General features: G+C 36.1%; 1 protein-coding gene across 2 annotated transcripts in view; it reads right to left on the bottom strand.

Annotated features, from left to right (window-relative positions):
- Positions 1 to 24009, bottom strand: part of CDK13 (cyclin dependent kinase 13) — a 112330-nt gene that overhangs the window by 76576 nt on the left and 11745 nt on the right. For both annotated transcript variants that reach the window (XM_082662376.1, XM_082662377.1), the window contains exon 2: positions 5130 to 5789. In XM_082662376.1, coding sequence (XP_082518502.1) covers positions 5130 to 5789 — 660 coding nt within the window. The remainder of the gene's footprint in view (positions 1 to 5129; positions 5790 to 24009) is intronic.

Genomic DNA, 24009 nt, shown 5'->3' with positions numbered 1-24009 from the left:
ATAATAGCATTTGGTTTGATTCTGGTAGACAGACAAAAAGCTATTTTGTTTTAAGAAATAAATAAACCACATGCTATTATTTATCTGGCCCATTTAAATAACTACAAAGAACAAATTTAGCTTCATCCCTTTTCAGAATTAATTTTTCCTGAATTGGACAATGATTCTTTAAAAAATTTTTTAAGGCTCTAGCTTATCAGAATTACAGGTGAAAATTAAGCTCAGTTAGTTTTATACTTTTTTGAATGTATTAAGACCTCTGATTTTTTTAACTGTATCTTAACCTGGTAATTGATTATTTTAAACCTCTCAGACACTACAAAATCTGTTTAACAATATAACATGTTGAAAGAGAATATTACAATGATAATAAAATTTGAACTTCACATACTTTCATAGCAGTTATGAGTCCCAGAATTAAAAACTTTAGTGAAACTACACTACTGTGGTCAGAAACTACTAATGATGTTAACAATATAAATCATTTCATTTTAATTATAACTTCTCCTACTCATGTTGGACTTTAATATTATTGTACAATATACGGTCTTTTAATACCATCTGATAAAAATTATTTATCAATAAAATTGTGACTTTCCTTCACAACCCCATGTTACTAGAAAGTAATCTTTAATAGGGAAAACAAGCTCAAAAGGAAATTGGATTGCAGTTGTATTTTTATAGTAATGGTGTCATATAGTCCACTTTTCAATTTTCATGTCCCTCCATTCAACAAATATTCATTATACACGTCTATGTGCTAGGTATTACAGAGGCACTATAGTTTAACAACAAAACAATTCACAAATACATTAAGATACATACAGTTCCTCTCAGAAAGGAGGTTACAGTCTTTTGGAGGCATCAGAAAGCAGCAGGATAAAGTACTGTACAGACTAATTTCCAGAGTAATATGGTACTAAAGGGTAGCTAACTCAGGACTGAAAGACAGTAAAAGCTTCTTTCTAGAAAAGGTACCACTTGAACTCTGTCTGAAAATAATTCTATTTAAAATAATTTATTTAGAGAACTGTAGTCTCTAACTTGTAATTAGACCTCAGTCCAAAATTTGCATTTGTCCAAAAATTCAAATCAATGGGGGGGAGGGGAGACTAGAAGTCTTAATTTTACTTATAATTTAACATTTAAAAGACTGCCTATATTCAAATATATCATTATATGAACTACCAAATTCAGCAAGGCTCCCAGACTTAAGAGAAATGAGATATTAGTTTCAAAAAATAACACTATATAATTAAACACATTATATTTTCACTGAATACCTGCAATAACCAAATAGGGTATGTGATGAGTTTTTAAAAGTCTCCATATACTACAGAAACAAAAAACAACAAAATGCCTTAACCAGAAATGTATAAGACCAAGAGAAGAAAATTAAAACATATGGCTGATGAACATAAAACTAGACCAGAATGAATGAAAAGAAATGATGTTTTCATATGGGAAACTGTAATCCTGTAAATCTGTCAGTCTCCAAATTAATCATTGCATTTAACCAAGCCCCAAACAAAAATCAAGCAAGACAAGCCAAATGATCATAAAATTTGTCTAAGAATAAGGGCGAAAAATGCCAACACTGGGCCCAAGTTCATTTATAACAGTGTTGAAGTTGAGGCTGAATGGCCGGGTTATTCACTAACCAGTAATTTACTCCATCCCTTTACTTTTACATTACCTACCTACTCCTATAATACAAATCTGACTTTGAGGGCCAACATACTATGCACCTAAGAAGTTAAAACAAAAAAGTATTGGCAAAGAAATAATACAATATGTTAATAGAAAATAGAGTCCAGAAACACACAGATATCTATAAGAATTTTTATATATGGCACCACAAATCAGTGAGATAGATTATTCAGTAAATGCCATTAGCAACAACTGATCTATTAGTCCAGGGGTGATGCGAGAGAGCACATAATCAGACCATGTCTTTCTTCTACATATAATAACCAAAAACAAATTTCTGTGAGATGTGAGTTAACCTTTAAAAATGTTTTAAACCTGTAAGTTTTAAAGGAAAAATTATAGATCCAACTACATTCAAAATGGAAAACACGCATGTAGCCAAAACCAAAAATAAGTCTCAAAGACAAGCAACAGACTGTGAGAGGCACAGGTCAAGATCCCTAACATAAGCAGTACCTATAAATCAATTAGAAAAAAGATAATAATCTTAAGGAAAAGTCAGTATAAAACATGAACAAGAAATTCACTGAAAAATAAAGCCAACAAGTGTTTAGAAAGATGTTATAGCTCAATAACCAGAAAAATGCAAAATTAATCATATATTTTAAAGATTTTCAACATTTCAAAATTGGCAATATTTAGTGTTAGTTGAAGCAATTTCATAAACTTGGGTGTATAAATTGGTACACAATCTTACTAAGATTCAATTTGGCAGTTTCCATCAAATTTTTAAATGTGGATACTTTGACCTCACAACTATCCTATAAAAATTGCTCACATGTACATAAAATATTAATGTATAAGGAGAACTTAATAGCAAACAATTATAAATCTAAGTATCCATTAATCAACAGAATAGTTAATAAGAGAGTGATGCATCCACTTCCATGTATAGGAATATTGAACCTATCTCTACCAACCTGGAAAGATCTCCAACACATTAAAATAAAAAAAAAAAAAGAAGTGAAGGAATATTGTGCTTGGTATGATCCTAATTTTTAAAAAAATGATTTATTACATGTAAACATATAGTTAACAGTCTATCTTATGATTTTCGGAGAGTAATGGATTCCAGGGCTGGGAGAGAAGCAAAGTTCAAAGCGAGCCTAAAAGATATTGTTTGGCTAGGAAGCAAGGAAGCACTCAAAAATAAAATGAGTCATATCAAAAGGACAAAGGAGTTAGCATAAAGGAGTTCCCACTGGCCAAATTTCAGACCATCAAATTTGGAGCATCAAAAAGAAGAGTGGCTCAATGTTCATTGCAGCTCTATTTATAAGACAGGACATGGAAGCAACCTAAGTGTCCACTGACAGAGGAATGGATAAAGAAGATGTGGCACATATATACAATGGAATATTACTCAGCCATAGAAAGAAACGAAATTGAGTTATTTGTAGTGAGGTGGATGGACCGAGAGTCTGTCATACAGAGTGAAGTAAGTCAGAAAGAGAAAAACAAATTATCGTATGCCAACACATATATATGGAATCTAAAAAAGAAAAAAAAATGGTTCTGATGAACCTAGGGGCAGGACAGGAATAGAGATGCAGACGTAGAGAATGGACTTGAGGACACGGGGAGGGGGAAGGGTAAGCTGGGACAAAGTGAGAGAGTGGCATGGACATATATACACTACTAAATGTAAAACAGATGGCTAGTGGGAAGCAGCCACATAGCACAGGCAGATCAGCTCGGTGGTTTGTGACCACCTAGAGGGGTGGGACAGGGAGGGAGGGAGGAAGACGCAAGAGGGAGGAGATATGGGGATATATGTATATGTATAGCTGATTCACTTTGTTATAAATCAGAAACTGACACACCATTGTAAAGCAATTATACTCCAATAAAGATGTTAAAAATATATACACATAATAAAATTAAAAAAAAAAGAAGAGTGGCTATAAGTGATGTTGAATCAATCTTTGGCCGCACATGTCAGTAGTAGTACTCAGGAGTCTTAAAAAACTTCAATATGCTTGAAACATACAAACACTTTCAAAGCAAAAAGAGCAAAGACACAATAAAAGAGAAAAGACAGAAAAGAAGGTGGGTCAAAAAAATTTTGTTAATGGCCAAGTATGAAATGTGCCACCATCTTGTTAAAAACAGAGGCACAAAGAATATCCTCCTTAATAAGCAGTCACCTGGGCACATCCTGAATTCTTAAAAACATCACCACTAAAAATTTACCCCTGTAGCACATATGAAAAATAAAGTAGAGAACAACCAGTCTCACTGGTCCAGAATCACTAGATTCTCAGCAACTGGCTTATTCTCACTAATGAAGTGACTCAATTCTGCATTCATGCCTCTCTGTCCTGGACAGCCCATTCCAGGAGTCATCAAAATTACAAATCACTACTCTTATGACCCTTTGGTGTTCCTAGAGAACAGTCAAACCTGCAAATACCACAATTAGAATAGTGTAACTGGATAACACCTGATCATATTGGATGGGGTCCCTCAGCAACATTTTTGATTGTAGAAAAAAGATGCCTCAGAGGGCATGAAACACAGAAATTATATTCAATACTTTATTTTCTGTTTGTTTGAAATTATAAAATTGTCATAATGCTGGCCAAAGTGAGCACTTGCAAGACCTGCCCACATGGAATTTCTATCCACTTGTTTTCAAATTCTCAGATGTCAGCTAGGAAAACTGACCATATAGTTGCTTTTTAACAAAAAGGGGAAGGGGAGGGGAACAGCTATAATTTCTTCATAAAAATAAGAATGAAAAAGGTTAATTTAAGTCAATTGGCAAATATCACACAACAGCATAAAGCTTCTATCCTAGCATACATTTGAGAAACATTCTTAGAACTGCATTTACATTTACTCTTACCTTCATCCTCTTAAAAATGTTTCAAAATAAAGTGCAAGCCACACCCCCAACATTCACAGCAGAAATGTGTAAACAATTTAAAGGAAAGCATAAACACATTTCCGTAATATGTAATTAATCTCTAATTGCAAAAAATTAAGTCAATAAAACACTAAAAAGTGATGTATTCGTAAAGCCACCTAAAGTAATAAATTTATAAGGCCAATGAAAACACTTAGAATAACCAAGACACACGCTATTATCAACCAGGACAGACTCTCTCATAAAATGTCCTATCTCCGGTAGGATCACCAAGGAATACTCAGCCAAAGAAAATACCAACATCTCTCATTCTCAAGCTCAAGCTGAAACATACATTGTATCCCAGGACAATGGCAATTTTTACCTGGAATTCTTAGCATAAGCTATAATTTTGTCATCCTACAAGCCATGTGCTTCATTTTAAGTTGTACACAATAAAGAAAATTAATTCACTTACTAACACTCATTATAAAATTTTTTTGGTGGGGTCAAATAATTTCAAACTTAGATTTTTCTTTAAACAGTCACTGACAAAATTTTTTGCACTTACCTATCAGCATCTTTATCTTCAGGCAGCATGGGAGGCAAAGGTAAGGGTGGTAAGGTCGAGGTCACTAAAGCCACATGTTGCTCCTTCTCCTTGGCTCCTATGCTTGGTGTAAGTGGTTTGGTTTTCTCTTTAAGAGATACTGGTTCCTCCTTTGTAACAGCAGATTTACCCTCCTTTCCAACTACAACTGCTTTCTTGGTGGCTTTATCTACAATCAAATTATTATCCACCTTTGCTACCTGAAGAGGTGGCTTTGTTTTTGCCTTGTCATTTTTTAAAGTTCCACTGCTTGAGGGAGAAGGTGCATGCTCAATTTTAAGTTTCTTCACATCCTTCACGTGGTTGGTTTGTGATGCACTGGCACCAGTTTCTGTGTTCCCCTTGGTAGGTGTAGAAGTGTTTGAAGCTTTGGCAGCTTTGGCAGCGGCCTCAGCAGCCTTAGCTGCTTCTGCAGCTTTCGCTGCCTCTGCAGCTCGTGCTGCCTCTGCAGCTCGTGCTTTTTTATTCTTGTTCAATTCAGCTGCCAGGCTACTCTTCAGAGTTAGTGTGCTAGGAGAAATGCTAGAATGACGACTTCTGGATCTAGACAATCTGTGCCTGCTACGAGATCTTGAATGCCTAGATGAGTATGGGCTTCTGCTTCGGGATTTGGCAGACCGTCTGGTGGAAAATAATTAAGATTTAGTCAGTAACTCAGAAAAGTTCAGTTTGAAGTGTACAAAAACTCCTAACTTGAGGCTGTGAAATGAAATAGAAATTACTTAATTTCCAAATCATAATATAGTTTTTGTGAGAGAATTTTTTAAAAGCAGAAAGTGTTTTTAAGTAGAATATTATCTGCTGGTTATACTTTTCCTGAAAATAGACTCTTGATCTCAGTCTGGCCTACAAATGCTCAAAGATGGGGCTGGATGAAAGCAGATCTCTATGAAAAGAAATACTGTAAGAATTAGGAGGAAAAACTATGACAAGGCATTACTGCTGTCTCAAGAAAATAGAAGCAGTCAACAAGGACAACACCAATGGTAGAAGTAGCAGGGTGAAGTCTGACCAAACTTTTACCAGGGAGACAATTTCTACAACTCAAAAGCCCCCCATGCATAAGTTCAGGAGTAAGTAGTGCTCTGTCTACACCAAGAGTGAAAAAAATGAAACCTGTCATTAGGCAGTAAGAAAAAGTCTAAATCTTGGGAACTATCTAACAATGACTGTTCATTTCACTTCTCAAAAATCACTGGAAAACACAAAAATTAACGTATATTCAAAAGTATGGTGGCAACCAAAGTTTCTATGAAACAAATGCAGCACAGCACCAACAGAAATGAAGCTGAGCTTTTCAAATCCACACCTTATCAAAACTTTAAAAAAATATAAGACCAAGGCACTATTAGAGTACTTTGACATATTTGATATGGCTCACTTAATGCTCACATCAACCCCAGTAAAGTATCTGCAGTTTGTAGATAAAACTTGAATCTAAAATATTACCTGAAGTCAAATCCCAATCTCATTAGTAGTTGTACTGGTTATTATCTTACTGCCACTACCCCATCCCTCCAATACTCTTCTGCCCTACCCTGGGCCCGAAGGAGGCTGACCTCAACAGATGCATCTTCTGGGTTCCAGTGTTATCCATCACTGGCAGATCAGAAGGCAGCGAAAAGCTGGATTCTTTCTTTCCAGCTCCCTCCTTCCTATTGGTCACATTTTGTGGCAGAAGATCTGTCCCTCTACCACCATGGCTCCTGTCAAACACTGCCTTCTCCACAGCTCTCACCAGGCTCTAATAACACTATATTTTCCTTGCCCCTTCGAGCTTCCCTCTGTAACTAACGAAAACATCCCTTGTCAGTTTTCTCAATCCACCCCTATCTCTGTAGTCCTCCATTAAAGTTTCTTAAACCATCTGAGTTGGATTCTGTTACCTTCTAGAACCTAACTGTATGCCAGGTCTTAAACCCAGATCTTTTGATTCTAAAGTACGCAGAGTCACATTCAACACATTAACACACTACCATGGAGATAGTTCTTATTGAAATTTTGTAGGGGATTTGGTAAATGAAGCAAAGAAATTCCTAAGAACCCATAATTAAAGTGGGAAGAGAAAAGGAAGAACTAGAAATTTTTGTTTATATTTGGCATTAATATATTATGTAATATATTACATATATATTATCCAATACATTTTACAATTCTAGTATGAAGACAAATGATGGTTAGATTTAGGATAAACTCAAATACAAATTCAACTTCTCCCTTATTCTTTCAGAAACATTTCAAAATGTACGTAGGGCCAATTAGTGTTCAGCACTGAGCTAGTGTTTCCAACCCCATACTTTACATAAAGCATTTATGTAACATTATTTTAGGTTAACAGGAACACTGGTTTAGTAAACATTTTAATCTAACACTTGCTTAACAAATATTCATATACATCAATCATAAAAATCATCAATGAGCTTACAACTATTCATGGAAATGAGAGGAAATGTTTAGCTAAATATAAAGTAATAAGTTGGTTATAAAATATCTTGGATAACTTTAATATAGGAACAAAAAGTGTCATAATATGAAACACTTGGCCACACTTTTAATTTCCTTTGCCTTCAGAATCCTGGACCTCAAAGTAAGACTGCTATGTCAAGTTACTATCCCCTGATCACAGCAGTAGAAAGCAAAGAGACTGCCGTCTCATCAGAGGTAACAGCACAGAACTTTTCCTAAATTAACTTTCCCACACTAGCAAGATTCTGGTCATCAGCTTCATACAGACACAGAAATAATATTTAACTAAGAAATTTATAATCAGTAAACTTTACTTAAGAAAACAGATACAAAGATAAAATCCCAACACAAGTAACTCCTCTGGCCTATTAAATTCTTATTCTCTTCTGCACAGAATCTAGATAAGAAAGTTATCAGTAAAGACAAAAATTTTTGACCTATAAAATATATTTCAGAAATGACATTTTTATGGTATTTGATCCCTAAACCAACTGAAATTCTTCTAGACACACACTCCATTCTTCTCCAATTTTTCTATTTCTCTTAAAAAGCTCCTTAACTTTTCAAATTTCCTGCCCTAGTAAACTTGTATTCTCTCAGGTATTGCATATTTGCTAATCAATTTCAATTACATATTTACTATTTATAACAAACATATTTTGGGAATCTAAAATTAAATAAAAACACAAAACTCAAGTTTAGGTTATTCTTACTAATGATCTAACACTTCAGCCATACAAAGTTATGAGAGTAAGAGGGAAGTGGATCTCTAAGACTACATAATGAATTATGTCATGTCTTATAAAAAGAACTTAAATGGATGGTAGATAGCACATCCTTGTTTTATAGGTAAGATTTTTCTTCTTTTTAAAAATGTTTTTTCTAATATTTCTGTGCTGTAAAATTTACAGTGACCATATATTAGCTGTTTCTTGTTTGTTTTGAATGTTTTTAAGATGTTACAGAATCACGGGGCTTCCCTGGTGGCGCAGTGGTTAAGAATCTGCCTGCCAATGCAGGGGACACAGGTTCAAGCCCTGGCCTGGGAAGATCCCACATGCTGCAGAGCAACTAAGCCCATGCGCCACAACTACTGAGCCTGCACTCTAGAGCCCGCGAGCCACAACTACTGCAGCCGCATGCCACAACTACTGAAGCCCGCACGCCCAGAGCCCGTGTTCCACAACAAAAGAAGCCACCACAATGAGAAGCCCACACACCGCAATGAAGAGTAGCTCCCACTCGCCACAACTAGAGAAAGCCCGTGCACAGCAACAAAGACCCAACATGGTCATAAATAAATAAATAAAATTTTTAATTAAAAAAAAAAAGAAATTACAGAATCTTTTTAGAAGCTTTCGCAAATTCATACAACTCAAAGCAGAACCAGGGGGCTTCCCTGGTGGCACAGTGGTTAAGAATCCACCTGCCAATGCAGGGGACACGGGTTTGAGCCCTGGTCCAGGAAGATCCCACATGCCACAGAGCAACTAAGCCCGTGTGCCAAAACTACCGAGCCTGCGTGCCACAACTACCAAGCCCACGTGCCACAACTACCGAAGCCAGCACACCTAGAGCCCATGCTCCACAACAAGAGAAGCCACCACAATGAGAAGCCTGTGCAGTGCAACGAAGAGTAGCCCCCGCTCACCGCAACTAGAGAAAGCTTGCGGGCAGCAATGAAAACCCAATGCAGCCAAATATAAATAATAAAATAAAATAGATAAATTAAAAAAAAAAAAAAAGCAGAACCAGGATAAAAAATCCAGTATCTAAAACCCAACTGGTTAGTGCTCACTGTTAATTCGGTTAGTGTTCCTTAGAGAGAGAGCATGGTGTACTGTTCACTCGACTATATCACACAATCTCTCCAAGAGTCCAGGTCTTCTGCAATTGTGCCTAATTAGCAAACACTGATTCTTAAAATTTTTACTATAATAATATTCAATCCCTCATTATATAAAATAATATGTAAGAGCAGTATCCAATAGAAATTTCTGGGATGGTGGAAACGTTCAATGCATGTGATGTCTCCTATGGTAGTCACTATGCACAATATTTTTTAGCCTAGTTTTTCTACCCTGCTTATTTCACATGCTAATAGTAGCTATGTCCATTCAAATCTTGTTGCTAAGCCCCCATAAAGGTATGAAAGTGATTCCCATGCAAGGATGGTTCAACATACGCAAATCAATAAATGTGATATACCACATTAATAAAATGAAGGATAAAAATCATATGAGTATCTCAACAAATGCAGAAAAAGCGTTTGATAAAATTCAACATCCTTTCACTATAAAAACAAAACATATGGTTACTAGAGGGGAAAGGGGGGAGGGATAAATTGGGAGATTGGGACTGACATATACACACTAATATATATAAAACAGGTAACTAATAAGGACCTACTGTATAGCACAGGGAACTCTATTCAATACTCTGTAATGACCTATATGGGAAAAGAATCTAAAAAACAGTAGATATATGTGTATGTATAACTGATTCATTTTGCTGTACAGTAGAAACTAACACAACATTGTAAATCAACTATACTCCAATAAAAAAAAATTTAATTAAATAAAAATAAAAACTAAACAGATTGGGCACAGAAGGAACACACCTCAACACAATAAACGCTAGATATGACAAGCCCACAGCTAATATTATACTCAACAGTGAAAAACTGAAAACTTTTCTCTAAGATCAGGAATAAGATAATGATGCCCACTCTTATCACTTTTATCCAACACAGTATTGGAAGTCCTAGACATAGCAATTAGGCAAGAAAAAGAAATAAAAGGCATCAAAATCAAAAAGTGAAAAGGAAAATGTTCTTTGTTTGCAGATGACATGAACTTACAGACAGAAAACCCTTTAAAGACTCCATCAAACACCTGTTAGAATAAACAATTTCAGTAAAGTTACAGGATACAAAATCAGTAGTGTTTCTATACATTAATGACAAACTGTTGGAAAGACAAAATAAGAAAACAATCCCATTTATAAAAGTATCAAAAAGAATAAAGTACTTCGGAATAAATTTAACCAAGGAGATGAAAGAAATTGAAAAAGAAATATACGGAAAGATATTCCATGCTCATGAATTGGAAGAATTATTAAAATGTCCATACTACCCAAAGTAATCTACAAATTCAATGGAATCTCTATCAAAATTCCAATGGCATTTTTCACAAAAATAGGAAAAAAACCCTAAAAATCATATGGAACCACAAAAGACCCTGAACAGCAAGAGCAATCTTGAAAAAGAAGAACAGAGTTAGAAGCATCAACTTTCTGATTTCAAAGTATATTACAAAGTTACAGTAATCAAAACAGTATGAGACATGGACCAATGGAACAAACTGGAGTCCAGAAATAAACCCATGCACATATGGCCAATTAATTTACTACAAAGGAGTCAAGAATATACAACGAGAAAAGGATGATCTCTTCAATAAATGGCATCGGAAAAGCTGGATAGCCATACGCAAAAGAATAAGACTGGGCCCCTATTTTAAACCACATACAGAAATCAACTCAAAATGGATTAAAGACTTGAACATAAGATTTGAAATCATAAAACTCCTAGAAGAAAAAGAAGGGGGTAAACTCTTTGATACTGACCTTGGCAAAGGTTTATCAAAAGCAAAAATAAACAAGTGGGACTACATCAAACTAAAAAACTTATGCACAGCAAAGGAAACCACCAACAAAACAAAAAATCAACCTATAGAATGGGAGAAAATATTTTTATTTATTTATTTACTTTTTTTTTTTTAGAAAATATTTTTGATAAGGAGTTTATATCCAAAATATACAAAGGGGATTTCCCTGGTGGTCCAGTGGTAAAGAATCCGCCTTACAATGCAGGGGACATGGGTTCGATCCCTGGCCAGGAAGTTGGGATCCCACATGAAGCGGGGCAACTAAGCTCGCGCACCTCAACTAGACAGCCTGTGTGTCGCAAACTACAGAGCCCATGCGCTCTGGAACCTGCGTGCCACAACTACAGAGCCCACGCGCCCTGTAGCCTGTGTGCCACAACTAGAGAAGAGAAAACCCACACGCCACAACTAGTGAGAAGCCCGCACGATGCAACAAAGATCCCGCATGCTGCAACTAAGACCGGACGTAGCCAAAAATAAATAAATAAATAAATCTCAAAATATACAAGGAACTCATACAACTCAGAGAGCAAAAAAGGCAAATGAACCAATTAAAAAGTGGGCAAAGGGGACTTCCCTGGTGGTCCAGTGGTTGAGACTCTGTACTTCCAATGCAGGGGGTGTGGGTTCAATTCCTGATCAGGGAACTAAGATCCCACATGCCATGCGGCACAGCCAAAAATTAATTAATTAGTTAATTTTAAAAAACATTTGTTTAAAATTAAAAGTGGGCAAAGGACCTGAAGAGACTTTGCAACACATCCAAATGGCTAACAGGTACCTGAAAAGGTGCTCAATACCACTAATCATCAGGGAAATGCAATTCCACAATGAGATACCTCCACATACCTGCTTGAATGTTTATTATCAAAAGGCAAGAGATAACAAATGCTGGTGAGAATGCAGAGAAAAGGGAACTCTGGTACACTGTTGTTAGGAATGTAAATTGACACAGCCACCATAGAAAACCATGTGGAAGCGAATCTAGAAGTCAAAAAATAGAACTATTGGCAATCCACTTCTGGGTATACATCCGGAGGATATGAAATCACTACCTCAAAGAAATATCTGTACAGGCATACCACCGCAATAAAGCAAATTTGCAATAAAGCAAGTCACACAAAGTTTTTGGTTTCCCAGCACATAAAAAGCTATGTTTACACCATACTATAGTCTATTAAGTGTGCAATAGCATTATGCCTAAAAAAACAGTGTACATACCTTAATTTTAGAAATTAATGCTGTTGGGAAAATGGCAGCAACAGACTTGTTCAATGCAGGGTTGCCACAAACCTTCAGTTTGTAAAAAACACAGTGTCTGAGAAGCACAATAAAACGAGATATGCCTGTACCCCCATGTTCACTGCAGTACTATTCATAAGAGCCAAGATATGGAAACAATCTTAAGTGTTTATGAACAGATGAATGGATAAAGAAAATGTGGGCATGTGTTTAATATTATGCAGCCTTAAAAAAAGAAGGAAATCCTGCCATTTGTGACAACACAGATGAACCTGGAGAGTGTTATGCTATGTGAAATAAGCCAGGAAAGACAAATACTGCATGGTATCACTTATATGTAGAATCTTAAAAAAAAAAAAGTCAAACTCAAAGGAAGTTGGAAGAGAAGGGTGATTGCCAGGGGCTAGAGGGTGGGGGAAATGGGGACAGGTTGGTAAAAAGGTACAAATTTCAGTTTTAAGATGAATAAGGTCAGGACTTCCTGGTGGTACAGTGGGTAAGACTCCATGCTCCCAATGCAGGGGGCCTGGCTTCAAGCCCAGGGCAGCGAACTAGATCCCCACATGCATGCTGCAACTAAGAGTTTGAATGCCACAACTAAGTAGCCCACGTGCCGCAACTAAGGAGCTGGCAAGCTGCAACTAAGGAGTCCTGGAGCTGCAACTGAGGAGCCCACCTACCACAACTTAGACCCAGTGCAACCAAATAAATAAATATTAAAAAAAAAGATGAATAAGGTCTAAGAACCTAATGTATATAACATGGTGACTACAGCTGATAACACAGTGTTGTATAATTAGAAGTAATTTGCTAAGAGAGTTGAACTTAAGTATTCTTACCCCCCCCCAAAAACAGAGGTAAATATGTGAGGTGATGAATGTGTTAACTTGATTGTGAGACGCCTCTCACAATGTATACATATATATCAAGTCATCACTGTTGACACTTGAAATATATTACAATTTTATTTGTCAATTATATCTCAACAAACTGGGGGGTGGGGGGGAATGATTCCCAAAGTGAAAACAAGCACTATATAAATATAACGTGGTATTATTTTTCAAAAACCGGTCTCTCTCAATCATCCCTTTAGTCACTGTCTCAGTCAAAACTCTAAATATTCCTGTAAAATTTGCCATGCATTAGTATAACAGCTCTATTAAGTTTAACAATACTATGGCAGCCTCTTGAATTTACCCCTTGTTTCAAAACTAATCTGTATCTAATCCAGACTTACATGCAAAGTGAACACTTTCCTCTAAAATCTGCTCCCTGCCATTCTGTATTTTTAATTTCACCACTCTCCTCTACCCATTTACCCAGCTTAGAAATCTTCCCAGTTTTCTGCTGCCCATACCACATGCCATCAACTCTCTCATTTTATTGATTCTAACTCTACATTCCCTTACATCCATAATTCCTTGTATGTTTCCTATTCCTGCTGTAAAAAATTATCCACAGATTTAGTGGCTTAAACAACACAAATGTATTATCTTACAGTTCTGGAAGTCAAAAGTCCAAAATCAGTCTCACTGGGCTAAGATCAACACGTCACCAGGGCTTTGTTCCTTCTACAGTCTTGGGAAAATCTGTTTCCTTACCCTTTCCAGCTTCTAAAGACTGTTCGTTCCTTGGTTCATGGTCCCACATCATCTGACTTTGGTTCATGGTCCTTCCATCATCACATTTCCTCTCTCCCTCTGCTTCTATCATCACATGGCCTTTTCTGACCCTGACTTTCCTGCTTCCTTTTACAAAGACCCTTGTGTTTACATAGGACCTACAATCCAGGATAATCTCTCCATCTCCAGGATCCCTATTTTAATCTACAAAGGTCCCTTTTGCCAAGTAAAGTAACATATCACAGGTTCACATGGACATCTTTGAGGGGGCCATTATTCACATCTTCCTCTTCTATTCTCAAGGCCACTGTTCTATTTCAGACCTCATTACCTCTCCTCTAGGTTACCTTATCATCTTAAAAATAACTGATCTCTTTAAATCAAATCTCTCCTTGCCCCAATTATTTCTACAGACACCATAACCACACTAATCCTCACTTTTCAGTGATTATTACATGTCTCAAATTCACTCACTTTCCTTCTCTTTTTAGTAACTATTCTAAACCTTCACACCTTCTTCAAGCTCACAATATTCCCAAAGTCTTTCTTAAAATCACTTTACTTCTTTTTCACAGAAAAAAAACAAAGGTTATCGGGTATGTTTCCTGCCTGCAAACTTTTTTTTTTTAATTTTTTTTATTTTGGCTGCATTGAGTCTTCGTTGCTGCACGCGCGAGGGCTTTCTCTAGCTGCGGCGAGCGGGGGCTACTCTTTGTTGCGGTGCGCGGGCCTCTCACTGCAGTAGCTTGTCTTGTTGCGGAGCACGGGCTCTAGGCACACGGGCTTCAATAGTTGTGGCACGTGGGCTCAGTAGTTGTGGCTGGCGGGCTCTAGAGCGCAGGCTCAGTAGCTGTGGCACATGGGCTTAGTTGCTCCGCCCTGCCTGCAAACTTAATCTGTATCTCCATCCACTTTATATTCCACCTGATCTCAGAGCAGAGGTGTTCCTCTTTCTATCTAAGGCTAACTCCTGTAATAATACTTTCAATCCCATATTCTCTAATAGTTGTGGCACGTGGGCTCAGTAGTTGTGGCTGGCGGGCTCTAGAGCGCAGGCTCAGTAGCTGTGGCACATGGGCTTAGTTGCTCCGCCCTGCCTGCAAACTTAATCTGTATCTCCATCCACTTTATATTCCACCTGATCTCAGAGCAGAGGTGTTCCTCTTTCTATCTAAGGCTAACTCCTGTAATAATACTTTCAATCTCATATTCTCTAGATCCTTACTTCAGAGTTTGGTCTACAAACCAAAGCAGCATCAGCTTCATCTGGGAGTTTATGAGAAATGCTGTATCTCAGGCCCCAACCCAGACCTTCTGATTCAGAATCTGCATTTCAACAAAATCCCCATTATAGTTTGAGATGCTCTATGCTAGGCTCCTCTAGGGAGGAGGAGATGAGATGCTCTATGCTAGGCTCCTCTAGGGCTACTCCATTACTTGTGACTTCAACCTTTTGCTGTCTATTCACTATTTCCCCTCAGGAAATAAATAACTCAAGACTCTAAGATCTTTAAAAACAGACAAGAAAAAACAAGCAATAAATGGCACCTTGATATTGTATCTTTATGTCTCCTTCCAATTACAGCCAAATTCTCATCCACCCCACATACTCCTCAAACCACTCTAATCTGGCTTATATGTCCTCACTGTAATTATTGAGGTGATCAATGACCTACCTCTGGAGGAAAAATAAAGGGAAAAGGAAAGAAAAATATCAATATCTATGATGACAATGTTGACTATACCCTTAAAAAACACTTTCTAACCACTTCCACTACCGTTTTTTTCCTGATTGTTTTTTTACTTCTATGGCCATTTCTCAGTGCTCCTTAAGGTTCCTCTTCTTCATTATATCCATTCTCCCACGTCCCCATGATAACTTAATTCATACATATGTATGGCTTAAATTATCACCTAAACATTGATTACCCCCTGAAGTCATCCTCCACCCCTCCCAAATATCCTAAATGCACCTTCAACACAATACAGCTGAAGCTATTAGGCTTCCTCTCCAAATCCACCCGCTTTCTCCTTAAATATACCCTATCCTCAGGCAATGGTATCTACTGAAGTAGCAGAAATCCAGAAGTCATTCTATATTCCACCTGATCCCTTTCCTCCCTTCTTCCGTATCCAACTGATCTCCAAGTCCTGTCAATTCTGCATCTCAAGCATGTCTCCAATTTTCAAGGCTCTTTATCCCCTTAGCTACTATTTCACATGAGGTCCTACCTCATCTTTTACTTTGCCCAGTGTAACAGTCTCCTTACCAGTTTCCCCACCTCGAGTCTCTACCTTTTCCAATTTACTGCCACCTGAATCTTTCAGTTACCCTCTATCAAAATTCTTCATAGCCTTGCACTGCACACAAAACCTTGTCCAGCCATCCCAAAGCACATAAAGTGTCAGGTCTAGAATGTTTCTCTCATGTTTCTCTCTTTCCCTATTTTATCTGCTAAGCAAAGGGATACTTCATAGCAAAGCACAAATGTCTACCACACCTCTATAAAGCCTCCCCTTATTATGCCAGGCAGCTGCAGATGTTCCTTGAACTATGATCCTACAACACTTCATTCACATTTCATTAAAATAGTAATCTGTCTTCCCCAACTAAACTGAGATCACTGAATTCTCATAGCCCTGACTAGCACAGACCTGGCACTGGCAGATGCTCAATAAATATTTGCTGGTAGTATTCCTACTGAATAGAATTCACCTTCCTTAGTCTAGTATTAACGTGCTGCATAATCTGTCTGGTCCTAACCTACCTTTCCTTATCAAGTTCTGAATTTGCCTAATGCTCCACACCGTTACTCCCACAGATTGACCCACTGACATTATCCTCTTCTCCATCTTCTATTGAAGTCCTATCCACCTTTCAAGGCCTAGTTCAAGAGTCCTTCCTTCTTCATAAAGCCGTACCACCAACTCCAAGAAAAAAGCAAGCTCTCCTTTCTTTGAATCCCTATAGCACCTTATCTACATCCTTCTTAAGATCTTTATCATTCGTAACACTGCACTTTAGACGTTACCACATTATCTACTAGACTATATCCTCTTTAAGGTGCAAACACCAGATCTAATTCATTTTTGTATCACTCCACAACCCTTAACGTAAGAACACACAGATGGTAGTCTTTTATTAAATAAACAAGCATACCACACTGACACCCACAGTTTACAAAATACTTTTATAGGCATTTTTCATTTGACTTGCTCTTTGTATCAACCAAGGCATAGAGAAAGCAGATGGAAGAACTAAGATAAAGAGGGTCAAGAAATTTACTTAGAGGCCAGGAGCTATGAAAAGGTAGAGTCAATACTCAAGAGCAAGTCTTCCAGTTTAAAGCCAGGCATTATTTATTGTTACCACACCATACTACACCCTTCCCCTCCATTTATTTAAATCTTATCTGTCTTTATGGGTCAAGGTAAAGTCCCATCTCCTCTGTAACCTTCTCATTTGCTGAAATCATATAACACTTGTTACATACCGCCTTGTATTTTTATGTCTATGTTTTTTAAAAACATAAATTGGATTATACCACACCTTCGCCTAACACTCTCCAATGGCTTCTCAATGCATTTAGAATAAAATAAAAATCTTTTTTGTGATCCACAAAACCCAAATTGCCTCTCATCTTTATTATACCCTCCTTCACTCACTAGGCTCCAGCCACACAAGCCTCTTTTCTGTGTCTTCAAAGGGTCATGCTTTGCAACGTAAATGTCCGTCAACAGATGAACTGATAAAGAAGATGAGGTATATACAACAGAATATTACTCAGCCATAAAAAAGAATGAAATAAGGCCATTTGCAGCAGCATGGATGGACCTAGAGCTGATCATACTAAGTGAGGTTAAGTCAGAAAAAGAAGGACAAACATATGATATCACTTATATGCGATCTAAAAAAAAATGATACAAATGAACTTATTTACAAAACAGAAACAGACTCATAGACATTGAAAACAAACTACCAAAGGGGAAAGGGAGGGGAGGGATAAATTGGGAGCTTGGGATTAACAGATACACGCTACTGTATATAAAATAGATAAACAATAAGGACCTACTGTATAGCACAGGGAACTATATTCAATATCTTATAATAAGCTATAATGGAAAAGAAGCTGAATGAGAACAGATATATAGAGACAGAGACAGAGACAGAGATGTATAACAGAATCACTTTGCTGTACACCTGAAACTAACACAGCATTGTAAATAAATTATATTTCAATTTTTTAAAAAATGAGAAAAAAGAAAATGAAAGTCACACTTCTTCTTGATTTGATACCTTAAAACGTTTTTTATCTTCCTGGGATGCTTAGATCATCACATAGCTGACGCTTGTCATTTAGGTCTCCATTTAATTATCCACTTCATAGTGAGGTTGATAAATTAGAAAGACAAATTAGCACATACACACCTCTCTTCTCCACCAATGTCTTATTTACCACTATAACCCCAGTGCCTAAAACTATGTCTGGCATATAGTAAGAGGTTAAAAGGTATTTACTGAAGTGATTAATAAAAGTAAAGAACAAGTTATCTACTTCTCTGAATGTCTACAAATACTAGCAGAATGCTTTGGGTAACTGATACCCAGCTACTTAACTAATAGGCATAGGTCCACTGATAAAATTCTACTTAAACTAAGAAGATTTAGGAGACAGAATTACATTTAGTTAACTAGTTTCTTCATATAAACATTGAGATAAATTTATTACTTTTATTAACAACCAAACATTTTACATCCATTATCCCACAGGGACTTAATAAGCAAAACTAATTTTTCTAATGTAAAACTATATTTATTCCTTCTTTTTAATAACTAGAGGGTCTTCTTGATTAAAAAAATAATTCAGTCACAGAAGAAATACAAATGGCCATTTAAGACATTTAAATGTTGTCTCCTCTCTGGTAACCAGAAAAGGCAAAGTAAAATGTTGGTAATAAATTTACAACCATCACAATGGCAAAAAGAAAAATTCTGAAAATATCAAGTATTCACCAGAATTTAGAGAAACGGTCACTCATATAAATTATCAGAGGGAATATAAAATTGCTAACTAAGCCTTTTAAAAAAAGGCAATTCGGTAGTACCTATCAAATGCTTTTGATCTGCAATTTCACTTATAAGAACATATCCTACAAAAACATTTCCAAATGTGTCAAAAGTTATCACTCAGATATCCTTTAAAGGACTGTTTGTAATATTAAAAAAAAAACGAAAAAACAGCTTAGTGCCCAACAGTTGATGGTTAAATAAAGCTTGATAGATTTCACTGTGGAATTCTATGTAGCCATTTGGAAAGATCTTCAAATCATACTGTTAAAAAAAAAAAAGTAAAAAACAACACTTATGGCACAATAACATTCTTAATGTTTATGTGTATATATGTTGGTATGTAAGTATATATGCAGAAAAAGGATGTACACCAATCTATTTACACGGTTATGTATTTGGAAGGAAATGGGAATGAAAAGGGCATAAAGGGTAGCTTTCACATCTTGCTACATCTCTGTACAGTTTTCAAGCATTTCATATGTTTTAAATATAAAAAGAGTATAGGTTAAAAAAAGTCACAAAATTTCGTTGTATAAAACTGAAAAATGCAGAAAAATTTAAGGATGAACACCAACAGAAAACTTTAAAGAGGAACACTACCAGAAATTACTACAAACCAGAATGTATAGTATTTTACAATATTTTTTACACTGTCACTTTCTTTAATAAAAATGAAAAAAGTTGTATCAATTTATTTACTCCAGTACACCAACTGCTTAACTTCAAAGAATTAAATTTAGAAAATCATGCATGCTTAAGTAACACTAACTAAAGGAAACTATCAATCTTAATGCATATATTTTCCATAATGAAACATTTTTCATACATTTCTTCCAGCAGAGTCTATGAGGAAACTGATGTGGCCAATCACTACGCACATACTACAAAACAGGAGACTTCCTCTTTTCCTAGCCCATAGGACAATAGTGGATAATTACACAGGCTTGTGTGTAAAGGACACCATAGGACAATAGTGGATAATTACACAGGCTTGTGTATAAAGGACAACCAAAGCATCTGGAATTTTTCTGACACCAAAAATTAGACTCCGAGGGAAACAACTTTAATCAAAAAATAAAACAAATGCATTTATGAAAATTTCACAGCTAAAATCATTTTGTGGAGAAAGACTAAATGTTTTCCATACCTAATGAGGAACAAGGCAAGGTAGTCCAATTTCACCTCTTCTAATCAACACTGAACTTGAAATTCTAGCTGCTATAATTAGGCAAGAAAAAGAACTAGACCAGGGGAAAATAAAGAAATAAAACATTCTCTATTTGCAGATAACATATCTTGTATATAGAATATCCTAAGGAATCCGCTAAAAAACTATTAGAATTAATAAGTCGGCAAGATGGCAGGATACATGATCAATATAGAAAAATCTTCTGTAGGGAATTCCCTAGCAGTCCAGTGGTTAGGACTCAGCACTTTCACTGCCAGGGCACGAGGTTCAATCCCTGGTCGGGGAACTAAGATCCTGAAAGACGCGCGGAGCAGCCAAAAAAAACAAAAAAACAAAACACTATTGTAGTTCTACACAGTAGCAATGGACAATCAAAATTTACTTACAAAACAAGGTCCTACTGTACAGCACAGGGAACTAGTAATTCAATATCCTATGATAAACCATAATGGGAAAGAATATGAAAAAGAATATATATAACTAAGTACTCTGCTGTACAGCAGAAATTAACACATTGTAAATCAACTATACTTCAATACAATTTTTTAAATTTACCCCCCAAAATTTAACTTACAATAATAATTCCCATTGCAATAGCCTTAAATAGAACACCTAAGAATAAATTTAACAAAAGAAGTGCAAGGATTGTACCTACAACAAAAAACACCATTGAAAATACTAAGGAAAATCTAAATAAACGGAAAGACATTCCATGTTCAGGTATTAGATGACTTAACATTATTAAGATGGTAATACTCCCAAACTGATCTCCAGATTCAATGCAATCCCTATGAAAATCCTTAACTGCCTTTTTTGCACAAATTGGCAAGCTGAACCTAAAATTTGTAGGGAAATGCAAAGGATATCCCCACCACCCTCCCCTGCTCCCACAAAAAAAAGACAATAAACACAAAGTCAAAGCGATCTAAAAGAGAAAATTTGAAAGTTCATACTTCCTGATTTCAAAAATTACTGCGAAGTTAGAATAATCAAGACTGTGTCGTACTGGCATAAGGATGGACATGTAAATCAATGGAATAGAACTGAGAGTCCACAAAATTAACTGAAAATAGACAGAAGATCAAGATGTAAGAACTAAAACTATAAAACTCTTAGGAGAAAATATAGGAACAAATCTTTGTGACTTTTAATTAGGTAAAGCCTTCTTAGGTAGGATACCAAAGCACAAACAACAAAAAGAAAAATTAACTAGACTTCATCAAAATTTAAAACTTTTGTGCTTAATAGATATCAACAAAGTGATACAACAGGAGAAAATATTTGCAAATCAACTATCTGTACCATAATTTATTTATCTGCCCCCCATTCAGAGTACTTAGGTTGTTTCCAGTTTTCGTTATTAGGTAGGAATTATTCATTCCATTTTACAAGTAGAAAGACTAGGGCTCAAAAAGGATAAGTAAATAAATTGCTTGATATTGCTCTGCTACAAAAGCACCAGAGTTACCACCTAAATTCACATCTGTATTATTTCTAAGTCTTTGCTTTTCCTTTATACTGTATCTCTACCCAGCCAACCCAAGGCACAAGATCTGCCAACCACATAGTAGTCTTTTGGTTGTTCTGTTGACCGCTGCCCTAGGCAAATTCTTTTTTCTTCTTCTTCTTTTGGGTCCATAACCAATGTCTCAAAAGCTAAGTGACTTGTCCAAAGTTACACTGCTACAATAGCCCAAGTGGTTGCCAACAAGTTACTTGCGGAAGACTCCATTTCTTTGTACTAAATTAAAGTTGACTCTCCCAAACACAAGAGTTTGTCTCTCTAGGAGAAGGAGAAATGTTGAAAGTCATATTAAGGGACTTGAATCCAGAATATATAAAGAACTCTTAAGATTCAACAATAAGAAGGCAACCAGCTTTTAAAATGGGTAAAGGATTTGAATAAACATTTCCCCCCAAAAGATATACAAATGGCCAATAAACACATGAAAAAATGCTCAACATTATTAGTCATTAGGGAAATGAAATCAAAAGCACAATAAGATAGCATTTTAAACATAAGGATGTCTATGATTAAAAAAAACAACTATTGTCAAGGATGTGGAAAAACTGGAACCCTAACATACTGCTGGTTGGAATATAAAAACTGATGCTGCCACTCTGAAAAATAGTTTAGCAGTTTCTTAAAATGTTAAACATAAGCTTACCATATGACTCAGAAATTCCACTCTTAGGTATATACTCAAGAGAAATAAAAACATATCTCCATGCAAAAACTGTACACAAGTGTTCAAAGGAGCATTATTCATAACAGACCAAAGTGTAAACAACCCAAGTATCCATCAACTGATGGCAAAATATGGTATATCCATATAATGGAACACTACTTTGCTAAAAATGGAATGAAGTACTGATACATGCTACAACATATATGAGCCTTAGAAACATTAAGTTTAATGAAAAAAGCCAGTCACTGAAGACCATAAACTGTATGATTCCATTTATATGGAATGTCCAGAAAAGGCAAGACCATAGAAACAAGAAAGTAGATTGGCGGTTGTCAGAGACTTGGGGAGGTGGGAATGCAGAGTGACTACCACCGAGTTTCTTTCAGGTTTGATTAAAATGTTCTAAAATGAGTGGCAATGGTTGCACAACTCTGTGAATACACTAAAGACCACTGATTGTACTATTTAAAATAAAAGTAAATTGTATAGTTATTTTAAAAACTAGAAAAAGTAAATAACATAACACTGAAATGTTTCGTGTTTATTCTAAAAATGTATTTCCTTTCCTTTATGTTCCTAATGGAACACTGAAAGTTAAAAAAAAAAAAAGACAGATGGCTGACTTTCTGCAGATTTGCTCAGGCAAACAAGTTCTAATCCACTGAGCATAACCGTGTCTTCATGTTTCACTGAATCATGTCTTGAGACGTGTTTTTGAAGAGAGAAAAAGGAAAGATGGTGAGAATAGCACAGGAAGGGCTTAATACTTGATTTGCATGAAGGCACATATTTTTGATTAGTCTAACTCTAGTCATTATGAATTTATTCATAGGCCAATATTAGACTCTGCTAATAGCAAAATTAATTGTAGTTCTAGACACTAGCAATGGACAATCAAAATTAAATTACAAAAACAATACCCATTATAATAGCCTTAAAAAAAATACCTACGAATTTAACAAAGTAGTTCAAGGACTGTACCCTGAAACATTTTTCAAAAATTTAAAAGATTAAGGAAAATCTAAATAAATGGAAAGACATTGCATTTTCACGTATTAGATGACAACATTATTAAGATAGGAATACTCTCAAGTTAATCTCTACATTCAATGCAATCCCTGTGAAATTGTTTATAAATTCTGAGGTGCTGGATATTTTATTATCCAAATCAATTTAATATTATTTGTCAGGTATCTATCACCTATAGATACAACAGGTGGCAGGTGCTTAAGAGACACTAAGATTAAAAAAGAAACTCATGGAACTTAAAAATCCAGTGGCTGGGGCTTCCCCGGTGGCGCAGTGGTTAAGAATCTGCCTGCCAATTCAGGGCACACGGGTTCGAGCTCTGGTCCGGGAAGATCCCACATGCCGCGGAGCAACGAAGCCCGTGCACC

This window comes from Grampus griseus (genome assembly GCF_964374135.1).
Source record: "Grampus griseus genome assembly, chromosome: 9".
Lineage (NCBI taxonomy): Eukaryota > Metazoa > Chordata > Mammalia > Artiodactyla > Delphinidae > Grampus > Grampus griseus.
The sequence above is the reverse complement of the archived record's forward strand: the minus strand, read 5'-3'. Positions and strand labels throughout refer to the sequence as shown.